Genomic DNA, 26722 nt, shown 5'->3' with positions numbered 1-26722 from the left:
AAAATTATTGTAACTGTTATTTGGCTTTCTCACCGTAACCTAAAATTCACGCAGAGTGATTATTTTATTAGCTATTACTGAACTAATCATGTTCTGTATTTCACTTAGGCTATTTATTGAACCCAAAATCACCTGACGCACTTAAAGGGATAGTTCACCCAAAAATGAAAATTCTGTCATCATTTAGGCATACTCACCCTCAAGTTGTTCCAAACCTGTATGAAAAGGATTATTTTGAAAAATATTCGCTATAGAGATTGACTTCCATAGTATGAAGGTAAAAAAAAAAAAACGAAAAATAATTCAAAATATCTTCTTTGATGTTTCACATAACAAAGAAATGCATACAGGTTTGGAACAACTTGAGGGTGAGTAAATTATGAATGTTCATTTTTGGGTGAGCTATCCCTTTAAACGAGGGGGCGAAAGTTAAGTTTGAAAAGTATTACCAACAAATGATCAGATCTATGGGCCTACAACCACGCCACTGTCTATCTGAAGAGGGGGAGCGGTTGTGTGTGTGTGAGTGAGTGAGAGAGAGAGAGAGAGGAAGAAAGAGAGAGAGTGTGAGAGAGAGAGAGAAAGAGGAAGAAAGAGGGCATGAGCGCGCGGCTCTTTCTTGACTTTGCCCCATAATCGTTTCACGCTTCCTTCAGAGTCTCTTTTCCACCTAAAACGTTTAGTCTCACTCCAGTGAACAATTGCAACGGCGCAACAGGGAGCGGAAGAGTCACATTATTTCAAACTACCATTCGTCAAAACCACTGTTACAAAAAAAAAGAAAAAAAAAAAAAAGAGAGAGCAGAGAGAACAGCAACAGAGGATATAGGAGAGGGAACTTTTTCTGTTCTCACCCCCCCTGCTCATCCCTCTGTCCAACCTCTAGCCACGGCATGGACTTGGACCAAAAGGGTCCATCTCTGCGCATCGGACGGTCGGGTAGGGCCTTGTCTGTTTCTACATTTCACTTGAACTATTGTTTGGTCAAAGTAGTCTACTAGGTCTCTGTTTTACAAAACTTTGTACAAATACAGCATTTGTGCACTTGCTAAACGAGATAGATGTCTTTTATAAAACTGTTTTTGTTTTTGGGATTGATCCTTATATTGAGATGAATGTTGGTGGTCCATCTTTTGACACTTTTAACGCAAGAAAAAAAATCAAGAACAACACGTTGTAATGGGTCTAGAAATTCTACAAGCTTATTTTGGCCACACCTTTGCTGACTCTTTGATTTTGACAGCAATGTGTTTTGAGCTTGAAGTGTGCTGGGTTTGGGCCTATTTTTCTGGCCTACAGTCCAAAGAACATAATCAAAATTTCAAAACCGTCAGGAAATTTAGGCCTACGCGAAAATAGATGAGAAACCAGTGGCGTTTCCTGTCACACAATGGGGTTCTTGAAAGATGTTTGTTTCAATGGAAAATAAAAACGTTGAGGCTTGTGAATCCCTGCAGATGTTTTAATTATGACCCAGAAGCATAAATTATGTTCAGCCCTTGGATTCAATAAGAAATATTTTTGTGTTTTCATAAACGTCCCTCGTTCACGCGTCACATTTAAAACTCCCAATGAAATGGCGCGTGCAGTTGAGCTTTCTGCGTCGAATCTGTCGGTGTTGTTGCTGCTTACTTGGCTCGACGTGAGATTGAGCTTCACAAATGTAGCAGTTGTCAAAATTGATTGTTTACATGTAGAATGTGTTAGTATATTGGCTATATAGGCCTAAAGGGAATTTTTAACGAGAAACAACACGTTCTTTAATAGTTATGTCTTAAATAGACCTGTTTAAAATGAGTTAAGGTGGTTCATCTCACCTGCGTCAAAACGGCTACGCCCAGATTTCCTTGAAGACTAAATCATATTATTATGAGACATCGGACATCCCAGTAGGCCTATATTTGGTTCTCGTGTTTTTATATGAGCATACAATTTTTATAGTAGGACTACTTTTGTTATTTTTTTGTGTCAAAATATAGGCTATCTATCTTTAAAACTTGCAGTCGTAAAAAAGCAATGCTCAGCCTATGCACTGTCATCCACCTGATGTTCTGAGGGTTTCCTTTCCTCAATGATAGCGCCCGGGAAATAACTCGATTTAACTCGAATAAAACTAAACAGTAATCTAAACTAAACCGAACAGAATACGAGTTTCTGTCAATGGTGTAAATCATTAACCGTCAACTTGGAGTGGACTGGAAGCTTGTCTTTGGCTTTGACTCTGAGAGGCTCTGAAGTATTCAGAATTATTATTCAAATTTGTGCCCACCGACTTCTGAACACTTCTATATTTTTGTTTTATTTTGTGTGTGTTTTTTTGTTTTTACTCTCTATTATGTAGCCTAGCCTATTTGTTTTTTTTATAACCCAAGTGATTTCTTTAATAACCAGAATTCTAAATCATTTTGTCGTAAAAAACAATACTAGCCTATCTCAATAATGGATTATATTAATGATTTAGAAAAAAAAAAATGTTTTGAATCATGATAGAACTTTTATTAAAAAATAAAAAATAAAATCCAAGATAGAGCCAAAAGCAAACTGTAGGCTACAAATGATTAGCTGTGTTTTAGATTTACTTGTTTTATATTTAATTTGCGAAGTAGGCTATAGCAGAACATTTGGGCAACTGTTATATAAGCAAGCATTTCCTCAAGAAAGACAGAATGTGAGAGCATTTAATCACGTGGGCCACAGTTAAACACGGGAAAATTGACAAAAAGGAGCATAAGCATAGCCTACAATAATTCAAATAATATATGCGAAAAAAATTAAATCTCTAAATCATCATAAATTTATAAAATAGGCCTACTTAATGTTTATTTGTGGGCTGCGTTTGTCTCTCAAAAACAAAACAAAACAAAACAAAACAGAGACACAAATATTTAAACATCTAATGAAACGGAATACAAGATGTCTGCAAATAGCGCTTATGTCTTTTTTAACATTGCAAAACGTCTAGTTGCTATAATTTCAGAAGTTTATAAGTGTGCTTGTGCATTTGCTCTGTCTCTCTCTCTCTGTGTGTGTATGTGTGTGTGTGTGTGTGTGTGTGTGTTTGCGCGCGATGGAGCTTCTTCATAAGAGACCAAAGGTTCGCCCCCTCGTGGCACTTAAGGCGCACCACGGAGGAATCTCTCCTTCACAGAATGCAGCGAATATGTGTGCTGAGCACATGCATTTTGAGCATGTACCACAGGATTTCAGTGACTTAAAGATTACATTATTCTGACCACACAGGCAAATACATATAATATAATTGTATCTTTGATCTCTAGAATAACAATGTGACTAGTTGCAGAATATGCACGCAAATTTGCCCCAAAGTGTTCTCAATCAAAACATTAAAATGGAGTTTTAGAAGAGTTAAGGTTTGGGTGTTCCTTTAAATATATAGGTGGGCAATGGAACATCTGAATGTAACACATTGAATAACGTGATGTAACAAATTTATAAGGTTGTTTTATGTTTTGCCTTATCGTTTATGTTTTGTCTTTTTTGTAAATAAATTAATAAAGGACAAATAAATAAATAAATATAGCCTATACAACGGTAATTATATAAAAAAATCAATAGGTGTTGAGAATACTCCCAAGTTAATTCATTATAGGCTGACCGAATCAGTTAAATTCAAGTAGCCTATATGTTTTGTTCCTTTTTCGTTTTCATTATTGATCTAATAATGAAATTAATCTAAAATGAACGAATGAATGAAATAATACTGTTTTTTTTTTTTTTTTTTTTTTAATAATTAAAAGTGTATTACCATGATGCTAGACACCACGACAATTATAATCACCATTATTTAAAAACACACCACAGTTTCTAAGTCAACTAAACTTAACATGACTTAATATCAAGTGCTTAGTAATCTGTTGTTAGGGCTGGTAATGAAAAATTATTTAGCATAGAGCAAAAGTCTGTGTGGAACAGCGCTCGTGTCCGTCAAACACAGATTTTTGTTGTTGTTGGAAGCACAAATAAACCTCATAAATAAAAACGAATCGATTTCATTGTGAATGCAGAATTGTTAATCCTTTAAAGTCGTTTTTTAAAATGAACAATATTAAAACTTTTGTCGTAGATACTAAACAGCAGTTGTAACTGTACGTACAAGTGGGACATCATTTATAATTTCTAATAATGTGAAATACAAAAGAGTGAGAAAATATGTTAATTTAATTTTTATGTATCATTATCTTTTATATGCACATGTAGCTAAAATGCTGCAATACGTCACTTTTTTTTACAATGATTTAACAAAGCTTATTCACAATTGAAAACACATTCTGACGCAATACCCAATTATTAACCATTTATTAATTGAATGACTGAAAAAAAGTGCAAACGGATATTTAAAAATGTAAATTTTATCACGTTCCTTAATTGAAATTAGACATGGGATCAGCGAAGCCAGAGAACCAACTTCGATTCAAGACTCCCTATTTGTCGGTGCACAATTGGGACAGCATGCCACTCTCATATTGGCTCAGTGTTAGCCAATCGGTGTCGTCTTTATCTGAGCGCGTCTCAGGGCGATTGTGACGGCAGAGGTGCAGTGCTCGGATAGGTAGGCTTCTCTTGATTGACAGTCTCGCTCGGGCTCGGTAGTAGATTCAGAGCGCTGTAGCTTTGGCGCTGTCCACAAGAGAGCAGGTTCTGAAACGCGCCGTGCGCTCGTGCAGTGTTTGCGCGGTACGGACTGGAGGCTCGACCACTGCTTCTCACACTGGAAGAACACCGTTCGGCGGACATCAGTTGCGACGAGAGAGAAAAACTACACTACCGTACCAGTCATCTGAGACTTTCCGTGGATTTTTACGCGCGTCAAAACTTGATAAAGCCTGTTTCTTCTTCACGACATTTCTTGGACATTTTTTTTTTCAAGTTCAAATGCTTCGCGCAATGGCTATTTATCATTTTCTGTTTAACTTTGGCAAACATTTTGATTCGGGGTTCACACCAAGTACTTTTTAATTTCATATGTCCACGGTCGTATGTCTATTGTTTGGGGATCTTCGTGCTGTCGGAGTAATCTGAATATTTTCTTTCTCTTTTTTTTTTTTAAAAAGAGAGTCTGAGGGCGCGATTTGAGCAATTAGAAGATCAAGATGCAAGGAAATCGCGTTTATGTGAAGATCCGTTAAACATGAAGTAAATGTTTGGGTTTCTCAGAAACCTCACCAGGATTTTACAGATCCCTGGAAGGGACGCGCTCTGACAGTGCGAACCTCGGTCACAGTTCACGGGTCACGGTCAGCGGAGCGAGGATGTCAAGATAGAGCTTGGAAACGAGACTTCTACATTTTTATCTAAAGCTTAAGAAGACTGTTCGGACTAATATTAAAACTGGTGCATGCCAGGACTTTTCTTGATATGCCATTTTGATGAATCCCTACAGATGTCTTGAGTTAGTTCACTCTGGATGTTGGGCCGCAGAAGCAGTTGTGTGACCCTGCAGGATTGTGCCCTGACCGCCTTTTTGCTTATTTTTGTCGACTAATTAATGACGGAAAAGATAAATGATTATTTATGAAAGTATCATTTTTTTATTCCCTCCTCGCAATTCACAAAAACTACTTTTACTCTTGACCTAATAGGCCTTAGGTCTTCAGGGTCAATTGTTTATTTTCCAACCAAAGTTTCTTTGGACTTCCAAACAGCTGAAACTGCGTTTAAAAGAGACATTTCCGAGCAGAACGGACTGACTACAAACGCACAAACCTTTAAAAGAAAAAGTACAGGACATTAAAGACTTTTTGCTTCTTTTTAACGGGAGGCCTGTCCTGCTAAACGATGGAAATCCACTGCAAACACGACCCGTTCGCAGCGATGCACAGTAAGTTCCCCGTAGTCTTTCACTAACTGCTTGTTTGAAATGTTTGATTTCTTTCAAAGTTCCCAGAATGTTTTTATTTAAACAATTTTATTAAAGAAATAGGATAACAAAATACAGGCTACATTCTTAAAAATAACGGTTCTTTATTGGAATTAGTTCCATGACGAACCTTGGAATGTTTCCATTCCACAAAACGTTCTTGAAAAGGTTCTTTAGATTTTTAAAATGTTCTTTGAAGAACTGATGACCTGAAGGTTCTTTGGAGAACCAAAAAATGGTTCCCACCTTTTGAAACCTTTATTTTTAAGAGTGTACTCTTTAATGAAATCAAAGCATGTGCAGTATAGCTGGTAAACTTTAATAAGGCAACTGTCTTAAATAAATGTGACGTTTTTTTGCTGTTTGGTCCGATTGTTTTGGCATTGTAAGAACCGGATTGCTTTGTTAGAGCTTTAGCCTGCTTGACAATCCCTGGGGGACAGAGAGGGGGGAAGAGATCGCGGCCAAGGCCAGCAGCCAGCGGACACAAACTGAACTTGAACCGCAGCTGAGGATATAGCAAACAGGCTCCGTAACCTTTAAATACATTGCTTGAGGGTAGCTGTAAACAGGCCACTCGTGAGGTTAAAAACGAGAGCTGAAGTTGCTCACTGTGGCGGAGAGATGTGTGGTCACTCATTCGTGACATGGCGGACACCGGTGGTCCCCCAAGATACCAGCGTTAAGGGCCCCTTTTCTCTTTCCCTCCTCTTTATTTTTTATTCGTGTTGCAGCCAGCGTACAACCCGCAAACAACAGCTTCATTTGAATAGTCTGCTACACATTTGATTTCATTATGAATGAGCATTTTCAGTGTGCAAGACTTTTAGTTATTTTTAAATATGTATTAATTATTTATGAAAAATCAGCGTATATCTTCAATTTGTAAGAAAATATTTTCTGAAAACCGAAAATTGCAATGTCTTTGTTACCAAAACCAAGCTGCCAATCACATATTATGCACCCTGAAAATGCAATTGTGATCTCTCTCTCTCTCCTCCTGTTCCTCGCTCGCTCGCTCGCTCATTCTTTTTTCTCTCCCTCTCATCGATGAATAAACCCGCAAAACTCAAATATGCGCGCACCCACCCACTACACGCACACGCACGTCTATGTGAAATGACATCTATTGGCACGGTGAATGAAACGGTGGATTAGATGTATACACATTTCAGAAGCTAGAACGAATCACGTTTCCTCTCTGCCACAATATCTCAACACAATCCGCGGGGTAAAACGATTACACCGAAAATGTCAAACGGTGCAAGCCTTAAGAATGGACTGTGCCAAGAACCTGCGAGACTATTAGGAAAGAAACTCCAGTGACGTTGCAGAGACAGGAAGAAGACTTTAGGATGTTTTAAACTCATAGGCTACCTATCTTTCTCATGAGACTTTGCAGGTTTTAAATGATCATAAATAGTGTGAACTCTCGTACAATGTAAGTTACAATATTTAACACTCCCACTGGTGCAGTAAATGATATGTTAGCAGTTGTTATTAGGCCACTAGTTGGTCGTATAAATTGGTTAAAGTTTTACCCTAAATTGACACGAGCCATGAATGCGTATACTAGTCATATATTATGCTAGTGTATGAATTTTGCTAAATATTTCTAACAGTGTTTTATATGTTTTTATTTAAACACGAATTAAATACTTATTTTAAATACGAATACATTTTCATTGTCTATCGAGTGAAGCATTGGAGTTTGCTAAGATTTATTTATTTATTTTTTGCTGAAATTTCTGAAGTGTCACATTGTTTTGTTTCTGTGCTCGTGAGTTTCCCTTGGTTGTTTGGTGTCGCTTATTTAAAAAAAAAACAGTATTCTTTTCTTTGTACAATTTTACATTTTACGTAAATTATGCAAAAATTCCTTATTAGAAAATAAAACAAAGAATAGGCTTCTAATCAGGCAGTGAGGCATTAATTACTAATAGGTTATGATAGCCTATGCTACGTGAGTAAACTATGACAAAATATTAATAATCAACCTGTCAATAATAAAATGATGTAGCCTACATAGTCTAGACTAGAATAATTAAATTGAAGATTGAAGAATTAAAAAAGCATCTCTTTAAAACTTTTTTAATCCAGGAACCCTAAACGCTTAGGCTGCACTTTATATGTTTAAACGTATTTTTTAATATAGCCTACAAGAAAAATCAAACTCTTTTTATTTTTATTTTTAAAATGTAAATATCTGTGATTTTATTTCCAAATGCTGCATGCATTCATTCTCGAAAACAATGCATTTACCCTGCATGAATGAAGGTAGTCCCTTACTTGTTTCTTTCTTTCTTTCTTTCGTTCTTTTTTTTTTTTTTTTTCTGGAGTGTGTTTGTTAAAGCACGCCTGATGTCACGTCGCTTTGCTGGCGTTTGGTTTAATCGTAGCGGCCGATAGCGGATCGTAATGGAGCAGCGTCTCTAATCGGGTTTATTTTCTGGATGGGGGAGCATGAATGTCTTTCAGCCGCTCTCGCCATTTCTAAACGGAACCTGCCTCGAAATCAATCAAAGCTCCAGGAACACTTCGATTTATAAGCCAGCAGTATTTGCTGAAGAAACGGGAGAAAAGTCTGGGTCAGATCACATCTGAATAGCTTGTTTCGTTTAATCCTTACTGCAGCCTTATTTCTCTACGCTCTTATATTCAAACAAACACATATCTCATACACACTTAAACACATGCTTGCTCAATACTAATATGTATAGTCATAACTATAGCCTAAGTAACTGGTTGCAGCTGAAAAAGTTTCCACCTTTTCTAACTAAAGTATTAGAAATGCAACATAAACTGATCTAAAAACTCTCTAAGTTATGCATATTTAAAAACCACAGGAAGAATCATTTTATACTCGACTTTCAAATGTGTTTGTCTGATGTATTTCAATGTGTGTTTCTTTTGTAGAAGGACTCAATGATGTTTATCACATTAAAACAGGGGATTAAGCAAAACATGGTTTTTTTTAATAATTATACTTTTGTTAATAAAAAAGTTTGCACACCTAATTTTTTAATGTACATCTTTAAAATCAACCGAGCTATAGTTGACTACATGACTTTGTCACTTAAGTTTTTAAATAATAAACTAACTGAGCGACAGAAGAAGAAAGAGAAAAGGAAACTGAAGCAAACTAGCATTGATAGAAACGAAATAGAAAAGAGGTCAAATGAAACTGAAATCAGACTTACACAGACCTCTCAGAGGTCAAATCACTCAGTAAAGGAACTTCATCAAAAAGCAGCACACTGCTTTGAGAGACTGAAAATGACATGTAGCTGGGTATTCATTTTCTTTTAGCTGAACTTATATATAGTTATGAGGACACAAGGCCAGTTAGGTCTTTTTGATATTGCCTGCCCGGATGTATTTAAGATCCATTACCCTGTAGCTCGGATTAACAGATCCCCCAGTCCCTTTGTGTGTGTAAATGTGTGTTTGTGTGTTCCCCTTCTGAAGCAATCAGTATGTTAATATGACAGATTGACTGGATTACCACAAAGACTTCTGCACTGAAATGATGATAAGATACTGAATTCTAATGAATATATATATACAGTACAAGAATGAAAGAAAATTGGTATCCAAAAGTCTAAGCCCATGATGGAGGTCCAGCCCACCACCCACGGTGCAAAAAAAAAAGACTCCACTACAATTATAGACAATAAAAAACAAACTTGAGTGAGGAGGTCATGTGCAATTCTCTAGGTGACCACCAGGGGCAGATATGATAAAGAGGAGAGGAAGAGACTGCATAATGAATCGTAACCTTCAGGTCAAAGACACGCGTGCGCACACACCAGGGTGGGACAGCAACACCTTTTGCCTGCTATGTGACAGCTTCTGTATTTAAGGATGATATGATTTGCTCAGTGTCCTTTTATTGCTGTCTGTGTCCGCAGGGCATGGAGGGGTGAATCAGCTGGGTGGGGTGTTTGTAAACGGGCGGCCCTTGCCTGACGTGGTGAGGCAGAGGATAGTGGAGTTGGCCCATCAGGGCGTACGTCCATGTGACATCTCCCGCCAGCTCCGGGTCAGCCACGGCTGCGTCAGCAAGATACTGGGCAGGTGAGTTCTGCTTATCATAAGAAAATGTCAAACACAAGCATGTATATATATATTTAAAAAAACTCATATCACTTGAAAAATAGTACCAAAAATACCATGGTACTAACATATTTTCCTAGAGATTCTTTTACAGTACTTTGCATGTAACATTTTATAAAAGATCCTATATATCCTATATATTTACGCTGTTTCTATATCACATTTAAACATTGACATTTGTTTTTGAAAGAAGTTCATTCTTTTATTCAGCAAGGACACATTAAATTGATCAATTGTGACAGTAAAGACATTTATATTGATGCAAAATATTTCTTTCACATAAACGCTGTTCTTTTGAACGGTCTATTCCTCAAACAATCTTGAAATAATCACTCTTTCTAGAAAAATATTAAGCAGCACAACCGTTTTCAACATTGATAATAATAAGAAATGTTTCTTGAGCATCAAAAAGATATATAAAAATGGAAAATAATCTACTATTATACCGTTTTACTGTATTTTTGATCAAATAAATGCAGCCTTGATGAGCATAAGAGACTTAAACAAACAGTATGTAGCACTTTATGAAACTCAAACTCTAAACATATTAGCATTTGAGCTGAACAATATTATATAATAGAGTGGATGAGTCTTGCAACTATAGGCGAACATGTGACTAGACATAGAGCTCTCATGTGTCAGTATAGGGATGAAAAGACAGTTTCTTGAGATATTATATGATTATTTCATATAACAATGTATTGGTGAATAATATGGATTAGTTCCCACAGACAGAGTTTGCCTAGTCCCAGACCGAAGAGGATTTTGAATGGAGAATCTCCATTGCCTGTGCCATTTTATCCAGAACTAGGCTTAATCATTGTCTGGGAAACCAGCTTAATGTCCTCTACTGCATTCAAACAGTGGAGCCAGTGTCTGTTTGTAATCTTGCCTTTAAATGCTTTCCAAACCTCCTTCCATTCTTTCATCAAGTCAACTTATACGTAATCCATAATAAATATCAATTTCTAAAATATCCATACACTGATGAATGCTGGCCGTACGGCTGATATTCTCTCTGCCGTTGGTTCAACTTGAGGCTGACTCAGCGCTTCCTTTCAAAGGAGACACGTTGAAATTCAGTAATTCTCAAATCTCGCACCGAAGCCAAAGTCAAAGCGCCGTCTTTTCTTTCTGTCTTTCTGGGACAAAAAAAGAAAAGATTCATCACATTTTACATTTGCATCAAAATGACACCGGGCACCATACGTCTCCCGAGGAGGAAGGGGTGGCTGGAAGGACAGAGAAAGGGAGAGAGAGAGGAGGAAAGAGAGAAGGAGAGGGAGGAAGGGGTTAAGGGGGAGGACAGAATTTGAATGGATAAAGGTGTGGATTAGTGCTAGAGCCTTTAGCTATATCAAAAAAATGTGTTTCGCATTGTTCTCCTTTGCCTCAACCCTCTTCCCCCAGCCCCGGTCCAACTCACTCAACCGTTACTGCAGCGCTCTCTGTGTGTGTGTGTGTGTGCGTGTGTGGTAATATCTTCCCTCCCTCTTACTGCTCAGGCAGAAAACACACTAATATGTGGGCTGCAAGTGAGGTTTGAGTAAATAAGGCGTATGACTAACTCGGCTCTCTTGTAATGAGGGAATTTTCTGCACGCTCATTTTGGTGAACGCTCATCATGGCTGTGCTGTATGCTTTATGTTTGTGTGTAAGGCATTAACTAAATCTAGCCATGCAAGATGATGGACAGCACCTAAAACCCCCTTTACCTTGGTAAAATACTGTAATGCATAACCGGGCTGGATGCTTCATAAAACACTATAAGAGCAATATATGAGACACCAATGTTCAATAATTCACATTACTTCAATAAGATCACATTCATTTATTAATATTAATCATCAGATTTAATATAATTATTAATAAATAATTAATAATATCATATATCACTAATATCATAATATACACTACAGTTCAAAAGTTTGAGGTATGATTTGTTTTTTTTTGTAATAAATTAATACTTTTATTGAGCAAGGATTGAATAAAAAGAGTTAAACCATTTACAATGTTACAAAATATTTTTATTTCAAATAAATGCTGTTGTTCTGAACTTTCTATTCATCAAAGAATCAGTTTCCACAAAAATATTAAGCAGCACAACTGTTTTCAGCATTTATAATAACAAGAAATGTTAACCTAATAAGCATATTAGAATATCATAATAATAATGCATTAATATGAATCGTTTAAATAATGATTATTCACCAAATGATCTAATTTTCAATATATTTAAATATTTTCAATAAATGTATTAATATTAAAAATATATAATAATTTATTAATATTACTAATTTAAACCAATGATTATTCCAGCATGATTTGCTATAGTTAAAATTCTATATAGAATAGTTCAAATTCTGTCATTAATTAGCCTACTCAACCTCGTAAGACTTTCGTTCATCTTCGGAACACAAATGAAGATCTTTCTGATGATATCTGAGAGCTTTTTGTCCCTCCGTTGACAGTCTACGCAACTACCACTTTGATGCTTCAAAAACTTATTAAAGAGTTCGTAAAACTAATCCATAAGAATTGAGCGGTTTAGTCCAAAATTTCTGATGAGACTCAAACGCTTAGGCTTTTATTCACATATAAATCAACTCACGCATCAGTTGTGGTAAACAGAAGCTCAAGCATGGTCGCTTGACGTGCAAGAACCAATGATGTTCATTCTCGTGTTTTACGCAGCAGGTTCGAGCTTCCGCAAGAGGTTTGTTCTCGTACGTCAAGCAGGTTCGGTTGAGCTTCTGTTTATGTTCGCTGATCAATGTTGCCGATCGTGTCTCCAAACCGATCGTGTCTCTCCAGAAAATTTTGACTAAACCGCTCAATTCTCACGGATTAGTTTTATGATCTCTTTATGAACTTTGTGGGAAGTGGTAGTTGCGTAGCTGTCAATAGAAGGACAGAAAGCTCATAGATTTCATCAAAAAGATCTTCATTTGTGTTCCCAAGATGAACTTAGTCTTAAGGGTTTGGAGTGACATAGAGTGAGTAATACTTTTTTTTTTTTGGGTGAACTATCCCTTTAAATTTAGGCTGTTTACGCTTACCATAGATGCATTAATATAGAATGTGCGGACACAGGTGTGCATTTATCTGCATGGCTTTGAAGTGTCTCATCCAATCAGAATTTAGACCAGGGTGTATTTCAGAATTCCTGTGTGTATGGCTTACATATTTTTTTACAGGCTGAACAGATTGATCATTTATTTCAGGTTTGTGAAATGTGTTGTTCTCAGTGTCTGTGTTACAAGTAAAACCTACTGTGCGCTGACCGCAAGGCATTATAGACCTACATTGCCAGATAAGCATATGTTCTAACTCTCTGTTTATCTTGCCTGGTGAAATACAACTCTCTATCTATTTGCTCCACAGGTACTATGAGACAGGCAGCATCAGACCAGGGGTGATCGGAGGCTCCAAACCAAAGGTTGCTACACCCAAAGTCGTCGACAAAATCGCTGATTACAAACGCCAAAACCCCACCATGTTTGCCTGGGAGATCCGAGACAGACTGCTGGCAGAGAGAGTGTGTGACAATGACAGCGTGCCCAGTGTCAGCTCAATCAACAGGTGTGTGTGTGTGTGCACTGTTAAAATATTTTCATTATTATCCATTCAACTTGACGCAAAAATGTCCGTTTAAGTGTCAATTTGAATTTCTTCATTAGTAATTTAATTAACTTTGATTTCCTTAAAATATAAGGGTGTGACTTTTGTGTGAAGATTTGATTGGGTTGAAATTGTTTAAAGTGTGTTTTTCCGAATTTGTTTCTGCACTTTTCTAACATGCATAAAGCATGTTTGTGTACTTATATTACTGTTTAAAACTTTGTGGTCAGTAAAATCTGCTTTTTTTGTGGAAATGAATACTTTTATTGAGCAAGGATGCATTAAACTGAACAAAATTAACAGTAAAAATGTTCTTTTGAACTTTATATTCATCAAAGAACCCTGAATTTTTTTTTTTTTATCACAGTTTCCACAAAAATATTAAGCAGCACAACTGTTTTCAACATGGATAATAATAAGACATTTTTCTTGAGCACCAATTTAGCAAATAAAAATGATTTTTGAAGGATCGTGTGACACTGAAGACTGGAGTAATGATGTTGATCACAGGAACAAATTACATTTTAAAATATAAAGAAAACAATTATTTTAAATTGTAATCATAGTTTACAATATTACTGGTTACTGTTTACAATATAACTGTTTTTGATCAAATAAATGCAGCCTTGGTGAGCATAAGACTTCTTACAAAAACATTTAATGATTTCTTACTGACCCCAATGTATGTGTACAAACCATTACATTTTTGTGAACAAGTTGATCACTATAGAACAAGGATAGAGCAATGCATGGAAAAGAGATAGAAAGAATGGAGGGGTATAGAGAAAAACAACACGACTGACTGAGTTAGTGGAGTAAAAAGACACATATTCATGAGCAGTGTCTGGTTCAACAGCATGTGTACAATGACAATCTTTCTCAGAGAGAGAGAGAGAGAGAGAGAGAGAGCGAGTAAGAGAGAGAGAGAGAGAGAGAGAGAGAGAGAGAGAGAGAGAGAGAGAGAGAGAGAGCGCGAGTAAGAGAGAGAGAGAAAGAGAGAGGGACGCAGAGGAGAGGGGAAAGGTGCTTTGCTTGAGCAGCCATGCAGGAAGTGTGAGACTCTGCTGCCATGTCAGCCTGCATGAGCCACTTCACACACACACACACACACACACACACACACACACACACACACACACACACACACACACACACACACACACACACACACATCACGTGCTTGCATACTTAGCGCCTTCCTTGCATGGTAAACCTCAAACGCACCATAATGTCTAATTCCTGTTTGCTCTTTCTTTGCCGCAGGATCATTCGCACTAAAGTCCAGCAACCACCTGGCCAATCAGGAGCTATCTCTGCCCATAACTTAGGTAAGAGTCAACGTCACGTTTACTTTTGTCATATTTCAAATTCCTCACAATGGATAACTTTAGTCCTTGGTAGGATTGAAATATATTTGGATTTTAAAAATAAATAGAAATGTAGCTTCTGGAAATAAAATTACCATTCAAAATTTCAATTTTTTTTAAATACTTTTATTCTGCAGCGACACATTCACTTGATTAAAAGTGACAGTAAATGCATTTAAAATGTTATAAAATAATCCTGGAAATTTTTTTTTTATCACAGTTTCCGTAAAAAAATATTAAGCAGCAATTTTCAACACTTTCAACACTTTATTATAATGATTTCTGAAGGATCAATTTTAAAATATATTAAAATAGAAAAGAGTTTTTTTAAATTGTAATAATATTTCACAATATTCTTGTACTTTTGATCAAATAAATGATCATAAGCATTAAGCATTAAAAATCCCCAAACTTTTGAACAGTAGTTTGCAGTTAGAAAGCAATAAAATGAATTTGGATAGCACAGACAATATGGTAAAATAAAGTTAAATTTGTTATATAGCAAACTTATCTGGGCAAATCTGAGCACAATTTGAGACATTGTTGAATTAGCAAAAGTATCAATTTAGTTTCATTTATTCCCTGAAGGTTTCACCATACCAGTAACCCTATGAAACTTATTTAGGCAGTGTAGTATACCAATCCCATAGACATTTAGGGGGACTGAGATTTGAGATTTTGAAACATTTACATTTAGATACACTCAATCTTCAACGTTTGATTACATCCTTGAATCCCTGACACTCAAAATGCCGCCTCCAAAAACCAAAGGGGAATCTCTAAAAATGGTCTGAGACCAGTTTAAGAGGAAAACTCCCGTCGGCAGTTAATAAACTATTGAACTGTGTTTGTCTCACTGTCAGTAATCTTCATAATCGCACACCTCCGCTTAATCTAAATTAATTTCACACGCACAACGCTCGCCAGTTCTCTGTCTCCTTCAGATTATGATGATAAATAGTTCTCATACTCAGGCGGAAAATTGAAATTTAGGGATTTTGAATATAAAGCGCTCGCTTCGGGTTTCCATTCCTTGACGTGAGGGGGAAAAAAAGTGCAAAAGAATAAGAGAATCAGATAATTGAAACGATAAATCAGGGGTAAAAAATGGATGGATATGCATTCATTACATTTTCCACCTGGTTAGCAAACGAGAGCGGCGGGCGAGCAAAGGCGTTTATCTTTTCTCCGAGCGATTTGTTTTTCTTTTTTCCCACCTTCTCCATTTTAGCACAGTCTGTTGGGATGTGGGATTAGCCTCATCTCTACACCTTAGTGTCCCCTTGGGGCCACTGTACTGTCACTCAGGCTGTACGTCAGCTGACAGGAAGTGAGATAAAGAGGAGAGAGAGAGAGAGAATGAAGGGTTGACAGAGAGAAGACTTTGTGGCCTCGTCCCTTACTGCCAAGACCTCACAGACAGCCAGACGTGTCGAAAAGCTGTTAGCTTGTTAGCATCTTATCCTTGGGCGGCAGCACGCTGCTAGAATAGAGTGACAGCAGTTTTCGGTGAAAGGTCTTTAACAGGGAAAACGCTGGGCCAAGAACCACGAGAGGAAAAACAAAACTCAAAAACATACTACACATCAACAAAAGACGATGGGCTGAGAGCTTTAACTAGGCAGAGGCTAGAATCACATAAAACCCAATTCTGTCCGGAGATATTTACACAGATACACACTTTCACATTACCTGGAAATCCAACCTATGATTAAAATGGACTAAAAATGGAAGGTTACACCAGTTCAATACAAAATAGTAAATGGATAATAGTTCATATTACATTTATGTATAAGGGTTGATGACATGATGCTAATTTTCTTTTTGAACTAATAATATATTTTAATTTAAAATTTGGATATATTTTTGGGGCATAAATTAAAAATGTTAGAGAGGTACTGTCCTGCTGTTATAACAAAGAAAAAAAACTAGGGCTGTCAAACGATTAATCGCGATTAATCGCATCCAAAATAAAAGTTTGTTTTTACATAATATATGTGTGTGTACGGTGTATAATTATTTTCTATATATAAATACACACACATGCATGTATATATTTAAGGAATATTTGCATGTATATACTGTGTATATATATTTATATTATATATAATTTATATTATATATAAATATTTTATATATAAATAACACATTTTTCTTAAATATATATGCATGTGTGTGTATTTATATATAGAAAATAATTATACTCCATACACACACATATATTATGTAAACACAAACTTTTATTTTGGATGCGATTAATCGCGATTAATCGTTTGACAGCCCTAAAAAAAACTCATTAAAATAATATTTTTTGAAAAGAAAGCTTTATTTAAAGAATAGTTCACCCAAAATGTAAAAAAACTGTCATTATTTATTCACCCTCATGCCGTTCCAAATCTGTATGCTTTTCTCTCTTCTGCGGAAAACAAGAAATATATTTTGAAGAATGTTGTTTAAAAAAAAAGTACTCACAGGTTTTTAATATATGAAAAATTTTGTCTGTCAAATCAAAGTCATGTTGTGCAACCAAAAAATTCATGTGGTGCAACCAACATACAGAAAAAGAAAAAAGGACACCTGCAGTTTAATAAATCCTAATAAATTTACTTTTTTTATGACAAAGCAAGATTAGTTTGGGTTGTAAAATGCTTTTAATTAAAAAATCTAAAAAATGTGTTAGTATATTGAAAATAATGATTTATGTGTGTACAAATATTCAATGTGTAAGCATTTTAAAATAGATTTTTCTTTATCACAGTATATTCTTTCCAATGTTAATGTCCTGTCAGCGCAATGAGCAGCACTTTGTTTTGGGACATTTGTGGTCTTCATAACCTCTCTGTAACTTTCTAGCCTCTACAGTGGCAGTGACCCAGGTATCCTCAGTAACCAGTGACACTGCAGGCTCCTCCTACTCTATCAGTGGAATTCTGGGAATTAGCTCACCTGCCGATGCAAGCAAGCGGAAGAGAGATGAAAGTAAGTCGATGTGTGCGCTTTGTTTTTCGGGAACAGAAAATCTACTCTAAAATTAGCTTAAAGTCCCCGTGAACCGGAAGTTGCAAACGACTTTTCTCCAGTGTTATGACGTATTTCCAAGTGAAACGGAATATTGAACAGAGGGCAGGGTTTTACTTAGCGATCCTCCTCTCCATCTCTCAATCATAGCAGACTAACGGTTTGAGGGGAGTGGTTAAGCGTTTTCAAACCAAGCCGTCAAACTGACGTCATCAGAAAAAGACGCCATTCCAGACCGGAAGTAACTTTTCAGACTTTGATTAAAGATTACCATGGTAAAATTTTATTTTTTTTATATTTACTTGCACGGATTAATTGTTCACCACAAGACTAGTAATATGCGCTAACAAAGTAAATAGGGTCAATTTTGATTTCACGGGGACTTTAAAGTGTTATTCATGCTGTTGCGCTGAGGGAGTTTATTTCATGCAGGACACTAATGAGACATTATGTATACCAGCAATTACAGAACAAAAATTAAATTACACCATGTATTCTTTCTTTCTTTCTTTCTTTCTTTCTTTCTTTCTTTCTTTCTTTCTTTCTTTCTTTCTTTCTTTCTTTCTTTCTTTCTTTCTTTCTTTCTTTCTTATGCACAACGTCATCTTAATGCACACACACACATACACACAAGCACACACAGAGCACAGATGGAAGTTGCTGAACATTGACAGATGCATCAGAGTAGGTGGGGGATTGGACACCGCTGGCACGTCTTAGATAAACATCTCTATCCAGGGGAGGCACAGTGTGTGCATGTGGATGTGCATGTGTTTGTGTGTGTGTGTGTTTGCACACATGTGTCTATTAAAAAGCCATTGCTTGGCAGACCCCTGCAATACATGAGGGAACTCCAGATGTCACCCACATACTCTCACACACAATATGACTTATGAAATACCAGACATCAACAATAGAAGATTCCTTTCTATTTAGTACACTTTCATTTAGCTCTTTAGCAATAATTTATATGTAAATATGCAGATTAAATGTTTTGACAAATGAGATATCTATCTATCTATCTATCTATCTATCTATCTATCTATCTATCTATCTATCTATCTATCTCTCTATCTCTCTATCTCTCTATCTCTCTCTATAATATAATATAATATAATATAATATAATATAATATAATATAATATAATATAATATAATATAATAGAATATAATCGAATAATACTCAAGGTTGAATTAAGCAACTGCGTAAACTATACATGCAATGCAACTTTGTAGGCTGACTACTGGCTTAGCTGAACACACACACACACACACACACACACACGCACACACACACACACACACACATCAACGTTCATCCAAGCTCCAATTAGGCCGACGTCTGCCACTTTAATTAATGCAACACATCACATCCAGCAGGGAGGGAGGGGCGACTAAATGAATTTGTGTGTTTAATTGACGTGGTGAAACTGCGGGTGGTCAGTGCTGTGATGTTTTGCAGTGTGTGTGAGTGTGTCTGCACGCTTGCTGCGAGGGCCGTTCTCATGGGTTTGCTGAAGGCATAAAGTAACATAAGCGATAGTTTTGGCAGGTAGTAGCCTACACTGCTTGCAAATTTTAAGTATAAGGCACATGTTAAGGAGCCTGGTCATGGTTTTGTGAAATTGAGAAAGAGTATGATGGACAAAAATTATGATCTACAGTTCTTTTACAAATTTATAGGACCCATTTCTCAATATTTTGGTCACTTTTTCAAACCTCTTCACACACTTAGCACAACAGCAGTCTATGTGGGCTAAAACGTGGATTATTTATCATTGATTTGGAACAAAATGCATTCAATGACTACATCTTTCAAATGACATGAATACTTTTCTCACTCAGACACAAACACCACCAAAACTCTATTTAACAAACAGGCCAATTTGGACATGCTTACATACAAATGACTCTTTGAGTCTCTGAGTCAGTTCTTTTTAGTGAATCAAAAACTTACAGCGCGATCAGTGTAAACGATTCCTGAAGCGAATGAATCTCATGAGCTGGTTCTTTTTAGTGAATCAAAAGCATAGAGTGAGACCAGTGTAGACCAATTACTGCAACGAATGACTCTTATAAGCTTGTTCTTTTTAGTGAATCAAAAACATACTGCATGACAAGTGTAAACCGATTCCTAAAACGAATGAGTCATGTGAAATGGTTCTTTTTAGTGAATCAAAAACACAGCGCAACCAGAGTAGCTCAATTCCGAAAATGATTGACTTTTGTTAGCCGGTTGTTTTTTTAATTAATAGTTTTAATGAATAAAAGATGAGTTACTCATTTCAATCAGTCTCAATCACTGCTCTAATATACAGCATTTGGAGAGAGAGAGAATTTCTTTCATGTTTGCAAAATGGACATTATAACTGAAATATACCATAAATATATATATATGTATATATATATATAGTCAAACTTAAAGCTTGTGAATCAGCGATGAATTAGGAAATTTCTTTCTCTCTTTCTTTTATTCAACTTTCAGAAAAACATGAATTGGGAAATTTCTATTGATACCCAGGCCTTTGAAAGCAAAAGCGAGAAATTAAATAAAGACATTTTTCATGTACTTCGGTAAATTGCGTCTATGTAATACTAGGAATTTCTATGCTGAGTGGTAATGCTTTCAAAAAGGGAGAGGGAGACAAAATACATGTTTAGTGAAGCAAGACACTATGATTTCCAGCTGCACACAAGCAGGAAAGGAAGTGGCAGAGGGTTTGGATGGCTTAGTGTGTGTGTGTGTGTATGTGTGTGTGTGTGTGTGTGTGTGTGTGTGTTTGAGGAAAGCCCACTGATGCCCTTTGACCCAAGGGAAGTGATCTGAAAGAGAGAACTTGACTCGTGGGGCCTCTAGAACAGAAGCATTGTGTCTGCCCATTCTCTAAGAACGGAGGAGGAATGGACGAGGGGAGGAGTGGAGGAAAGGAGAAGTAGAATAAAGAAAGACAGGAGGCCTGTGGTACGGGGCACAGGGGTCGGACAATGTTCTCTTTGCCCCCTGAAACAATAAAGAAACCTTCCTTTAATGTAAAAACTTCAAAAAGTGAAGGGGAAAAAAAGTAAAATAGAAAAATTATACACATTTATGGTTGTTATTCTGTTCAGTTTAACAAACCAAACCTGGATGTTTGCATCATCAGGACAGACATGATTTCCTCTGCTGTTTAATATGTTCACTTCTTGTCCAGTTTCATTTCAGTCATTTTTATCTCGTTCTTTCTGTGGAATATTTTGAATGGAAGATAGGGGAAATTTTTAATAAGGTGGGGGGATTGTGAAAGAGAGGGGGAGTGAGAGAGAGGGAGGGAGGATAGGGGATAGATGATAACAGTGGGATTTGTTAAAGGTTGGTATCCTCCTTTCAGAGACTTATACTTTGATCTGTCAAGGTTGGCACACACACACACGCACACACACAAAGTGTATCAAGTGCATAAGAAATCAGCCAAACAGTTTTCTCTGCCCCAAAAACCTTCAACCTCACCCCTGAGAGAAAGCGAGAGGAAGACAGAAAAAGACAGAGGGGGCACAACGGTGATCTCATTGTTGCTATTGTCTCTGCTTTTGAAGCAAGGAAGATGCCTCTCCTCCGTTCTCCTTCTGTGTGTGTGTGAATAGTGGGGTTAACCCTGAATGCAGCTGGGCTGTATTGTGTCTGGTTACAGAGAGTGGTTCCCTAAAGCAGGTTCAGAGGCTGAAAGACAAAAGGCCAGAGAACATCTGAATACCTAAGACCAATGATTCTGTTTGTGGGGTTTGAAACTTAACACGAGGAAGGTTGGTTAACCGTGATGCTGGTATGGTGTGTTTGTTTAAATTTGGTGAAAAATAGTTTTATTGGCGACTTCTCTTCTTTCTGTCTCTCTTTTGCTCTGATATGGCTGAGTGGACTTCCAGATGTGTTTGAAATTGCATTTCACACATGGTGGCTGACACTGTGAAAGAGTTACACGCATAACATACACGCAAACAGTCACAGATAAACACATATCTGTGTAATAATAACAACTAAAAAAAAGTCCATTACATTGTTTTGACACTCAATATCTATGTTTTAAGATATGGATGTTTGTGGACTCCTGAAGCTCTAGAAGAAATAATAGGCAGTCACATTTACAGTTGTTACTGGTGAAATCCAGTAATTTCAATAGGAATCCATGTCCATTGGGAATTTTGCATGAGGTCAAAAGATTTCCTCATGCAGATTTTGTAATGGGTTCAAGCGGCCATATTGACCAGAAAGCTGCTTGGTTTGAATGTGACTTCTGTGTGAGCTGTGCTTCATACATCAATTTTTTTTTGCTTTGTGAAATTCCGGTGAAAGTTATGATGAAAAAAATTGATATAATATATATTATATGTGTGCTTTGCTTATTAAGTATGATATATATATCTTGAGTGCTGCTGTCACTGAATGAAAAGGGGATAATTTCATGTAAATTCAATATTAATCTGATAATATCATTTGTAATAAGGCAAACGTTGTATGAAATTAGAATGCTATAAATGCATTTTCACTAGTGGTCTCAGATGTTTTAGTCCCTACTGATGCATAAATAAACAACCATGTGCACAAATATAAGCAAAGCACACAAACACTCCAGAGAGCTGCGGTTTACAAACAGCCCTTTTTTTAAAACCAAGATCCAACCTTTCAGCCATCTTTTGTGTGTGTGTGTGTGTGTGCCATCAGTGGACAGTCTTTGAGAAGAGTGGAAAGCAATAAACCTGCTGAAATGGTGCCATCTCACAGACATGATTGATCAATTGAATTCTATCAGACACACTGACCGCTGGGATTAAGAGGGTCAAAACACTGGAGATCATACACTCTCTGTGTGTTCTGTGTGTGTGTGTGTGTGTGAGTTAGAGAGAGCATTTAAGTAAGTCCTGGCGTTGAGGTGTATTAGAGACACATGGGACCTTCACGCCATCAGCGAGTCAGTGACTAGCAGATCTTTCTTTTAAATAACCGCAGGCGGCAGTAAACCGAATCTGAATTCACATTCAAATGGATCGATTTCTGTTCAAATGAAGGAGGAAAAAGGAACGTTAGGATAGCGGCTTTGTCTGCCTGTAATTTTATCCTTCTATCCCTCCATCTCTCTCTCTCTCGTTTTGTGGGGATTGCTCTGGCCTCTGACTCAAACTCCCTAGAATAACCTCTCAGAGGCATTTTGAAGAAATGAATTGGCTCTATATCAGGGATTTTCGTTTCTATTCTTCTTTTTTCATCCCCCTCTCTCTCTCTCTCTTTTCTCACCTTGTAATCATTTGAGGGCTGTAGCTTTCTCAGCTCTTATAATTGTCTCTTCAGAAACTCAACAGCCCAGTAATAACTGACTCACACGCTGCCTTAACACTCGCTCAGAGAGGAGGACGCAAGTCCAGGAATCTGTCTGTGTGCCTGTATGTGTGCTTGAGTCTCTGTCTGTTGGTTTTTAGAAAAGTTCAAGTATCTTTATGATCATGATGACAAAGAGAAATAAATCACTATTATACATTTTTCCCCAGAATGTAATAAGGAACATAAGTCAGGCCCTGTATCTCCACTTCCCTACTATATAGCAGGCAAAAAAACTGAAGTGAAATGAGTAGTATGATCATTTTCAACCAAATTCGCGGTGATCATAAAACAGTAGGGGAAAGTAACTGAATGACTTACTATGGTGAGATTCGGATGTGTGCATCCAATGGACACTTTACTATCCTATGAGGCCATGGGAGAGAAGTCATGAATGGCAAAGCGAATTATGCCATAGGTCACATGACGATTGGCGAATAGTATAGGCACATTTTTTAATGGTTGAAAAGTAAGTTCATATAGGTACATGTAGTACATACCACATAGAGTATACAATTTAGGATGCAGCTATAGAGTTTCAGATTCTCACGATTATGTTAAAACAAATGAGATTAAAGTGGTTGACTTGCAAGATGGTTTGGTACCATTATTTAAGTCAACAGTTAAAGAGATAGTTCACCCATTTACTCAACTGTATGCCGTTCTAAACCTATACGACTGTCTTTCTCATATGAAAAATATTGTTTCAACTATTTACACAAAATTAAATAATATTTACACACTTTTTGCATTTTGATTGGATACAATGCCAATAAAAATATTCGGTAACACTTTATTTTGATGGTCCCTCTTGAACATTCGGTTGACTTTGCAACTACATGGCAGCTTACTCTCATTAGAGTATTAGTAGACTGTCTGCTTAAAGGGGTGGTTGATTATGATTTCACTTTTTTAACTTTAGTGTTAGTGTGTAATGTTGATGTTTGAGCATAAACAACATCTGCCAAGTCACGATGCTCAAAGTTCAAAGGAAAGGGAGATATTTTATTTTAAAGAAATTGCTTTTTAAAGACTACAACAAATGGCTGGTAGGGACTACACAACATTCCTCCCGGGTTAGTGACATCACTAACCCTAAAATTTATATAAACCCCGCCCCCGGGAAAGCGATTTATAGATTATCAAGACAGAATATGCTAATCGATGATTAGAAAATAGTTAACTCCACATCAGCTACATAAATTTAAACATAAAAAAAAAAGATTTTGAAGTTTTCAGGACACAAGCTGTTGAAGCTCCACCCTCTGTGCCGGGAGCAGCAGCTCATTTGCATTTAAAGGGACAGACACAAAAACGGTGCATTTTTGCTCACCCTTAAAAAGTGACAATTTTAACATGCTATATAAAAATATATGTGGGGTATTTTGAGCTAAAACTTCATATACTGTACACACTCTGGGGACATCAAAGACTTATTTTAAATCTTGTGAAAAGAGCATTATACCACCCCTTTAATATCTGCTAACTCTTTATAATGCTCCCTCAAAAGACATTCTACTGACTATAAGTAACTTTACAAGTACATGTCAACTTATTCTAACCCTAACCCTACCAGTCTACTAATACTCTACTAACACTCTAAAATGAGAGTTAGTAGACATAGGTGTAACGTTACTTATAGACAAAAGAATGTGTTAAAGGGACCATCAAAATAAAGTGAAACCAAATATTCTGCTCAAGGTATGTGCTTACTTTCATTATGATGCATTTTCTTCAAACACCATGTCTCATTTTTCATCTCAAGCATATTTTTTATTGACACTGTTGTTTCCTTGGCATACAAGTATTTTTTTTTTTTTATAGGAGCAGAATTGTTCGGTGTGGTGGAAATGACGTCAAAACTAATGGAGAGCTGTAATATTTGAAATATTTACAGAAATTATTCAACTTTTGTTTAGATTATCATAGTTCTAAAAATGTTATAATATTTTTTATGATGAATTTTCAATTTTATTATATTATTAAAAGTCTGGGCTGGGGACAAGACTCCAACAATAAAATCTAAACTTTAAAGCCATTTGAACATTGGCAAAAATAAATGATAAAAGGATCCTTTAAAGAAAAGTTGAAATCTATTGGTTTAAATAAAAATCAAACCCTGGCACATAAAAGTGCCTGAAGTTGAAGCACCCATATGTTAACATTATGAATTAACAATAAACAAAATAATGGTGAATTCATGTATAGAACCTTATTGTAAGTTGGTTTATTGTTATTATTACATCCAAAACATGGGCTTGTGCTTAATATGCACTCTTATTCTTAAATGTCCTACTTTTGTAAATTTTACTTTGTTTATTATTACTACTTCATGAAATCTGTGTGAATCTCTTTCCAGCTCTACAGGATTCTCCTTTGGCGAATGGCCACGCCCATTCAGGGCGGGACTTCCTGCGGAAGCAGATGCGAGGAGAGCTCTTTACGCCGCAGCAGCTCGAGGTATTGGACCATGTCTTTGAACGACAGCCCTATCCTGACTTTTACCCCGTCCCTGACAGCATCAGCTACAAGCCCGCCCAGGTAAGGGCTGGGGGGTAGGGGCGTGTATCCTGCCACGGTGGTTGTGTGCACCTCCTCTGAAAGCTCACGCTTGCCCTTGCCTGGCTGCCAATATTGCTTGACCCTGTCCCAACTCTGCTGTTGACCTATGCGCCCCCACACTGAAGCTAATGCTGACCTTTCACCTCTTTAAGCTAATTCTGGGGCCTTGACCCCGCTGGTGCTGATCTGTCCTCTATCGAGTTTTAGGGTGAGGTTAAGTCCCAGCAATGTGTAGAGGTTTAGGGTTAAGTAGCAAACACTTGTTTATTAGCTTGCAAAAGTTACTCACACACATGGAATTATGTTTATATGTCCACATAAGATACATTCTGCAATTATTACTATCAAAAAAATATTTCATACCGTAAGATGAGGGTTTCATAAATGTTCAGTTTTGATTTAGTGTATATTATAGTGAGCTTTTAGGCTTCTTTATTTTAACTACTGTCCACGTCATTTTTAAACAGGCACTAGTGGCAAGCCTGGGTCACTCACATATTTGAGATAAAACATAACATAAATCATCACCCAAGCACCAAATCGCAATATCAGAAGGGTTTCTGAAGGATCATGTGACTGAAGACTGTAATGGCTGCTGAATTTTCAACTTTGCCATTACAGGAATAAATTACATTTTGAAAGTATATTCAAATAGATAAAAAAAAAATGTTTAATAATATTTCACAATGTTACTGTTTTTACTGTATATTTGATCAAATAAATGCAGCTTTAAAACATTTTTTCTTTTGATCGGTAGTGTATAATTGCAAATAAACTGGACAGGTACTACACATTCATTGAATGAAAAATAGC

General features: G+C 36.7%; 1 protein-coding gene across 4 annotated transcripts in view; it reads left to right on the top strand.

Annotated features, from left to right (window-relative positions):
- The first annotated feature begins 560 nt into the window (after positions 1 to 560).
- pax5 (paired box 5) overlaps positions 561 to 26722 on the top strand; it is a 53417-nt gene continuing 27255 nt past the window's right edge. The window contains exons 1-6 of one of the 4 annotated variants that reach the window (XM_079851379.1): positions 561 to 939; positions 9790 to 9955; positions 13379 to 13576; positions 14879 to 14943; positions 17836 to 17961; positions 25707 to 25888. In XM_079851379.1, the coding sequence (XP_079707505.1) occupies positions 894 to 939; positions 9790 to 9955; positions 13379 to 13576; positions 14879 to 14943; positions 17836 to 17961; positions 25707 to 25888 (783 nt within the window). In that variant the 5' untranslated portion in view covers positions 561 to 893. Of the gene's footprint in view, positions 940 to 4543; positions 5840 to 9789; positions 9956 to 13378; positions 13577 to 14878; positions 14944 to 17835; positions 17962 to 25706; positions 25889 to 26722 lie in introns of those variants that run through there. The other 3 variants (XM_079851381.1, XM_079851382.1, XM_079851380.1) reach the window with 3 other exon arrangements.

The sequence above is a fragment of the Squalius cephalus genome, assembly GCF_949319135.1.
Source record: "Squalius cephalus genome assembly, chromosome: 2".
Classification (NCBI taxonomy): domain Eukaryota; kingdom Metazoa; phylum Chordata; class Actinopteri; order Cypriniformes; family Leuciscidae; genus Squalius; species Squalius cephalus.
Note: the sequence above shows the minus strand (reverse complement) of the source record. Positions and strands in the feature narration are given on the sequence as shown.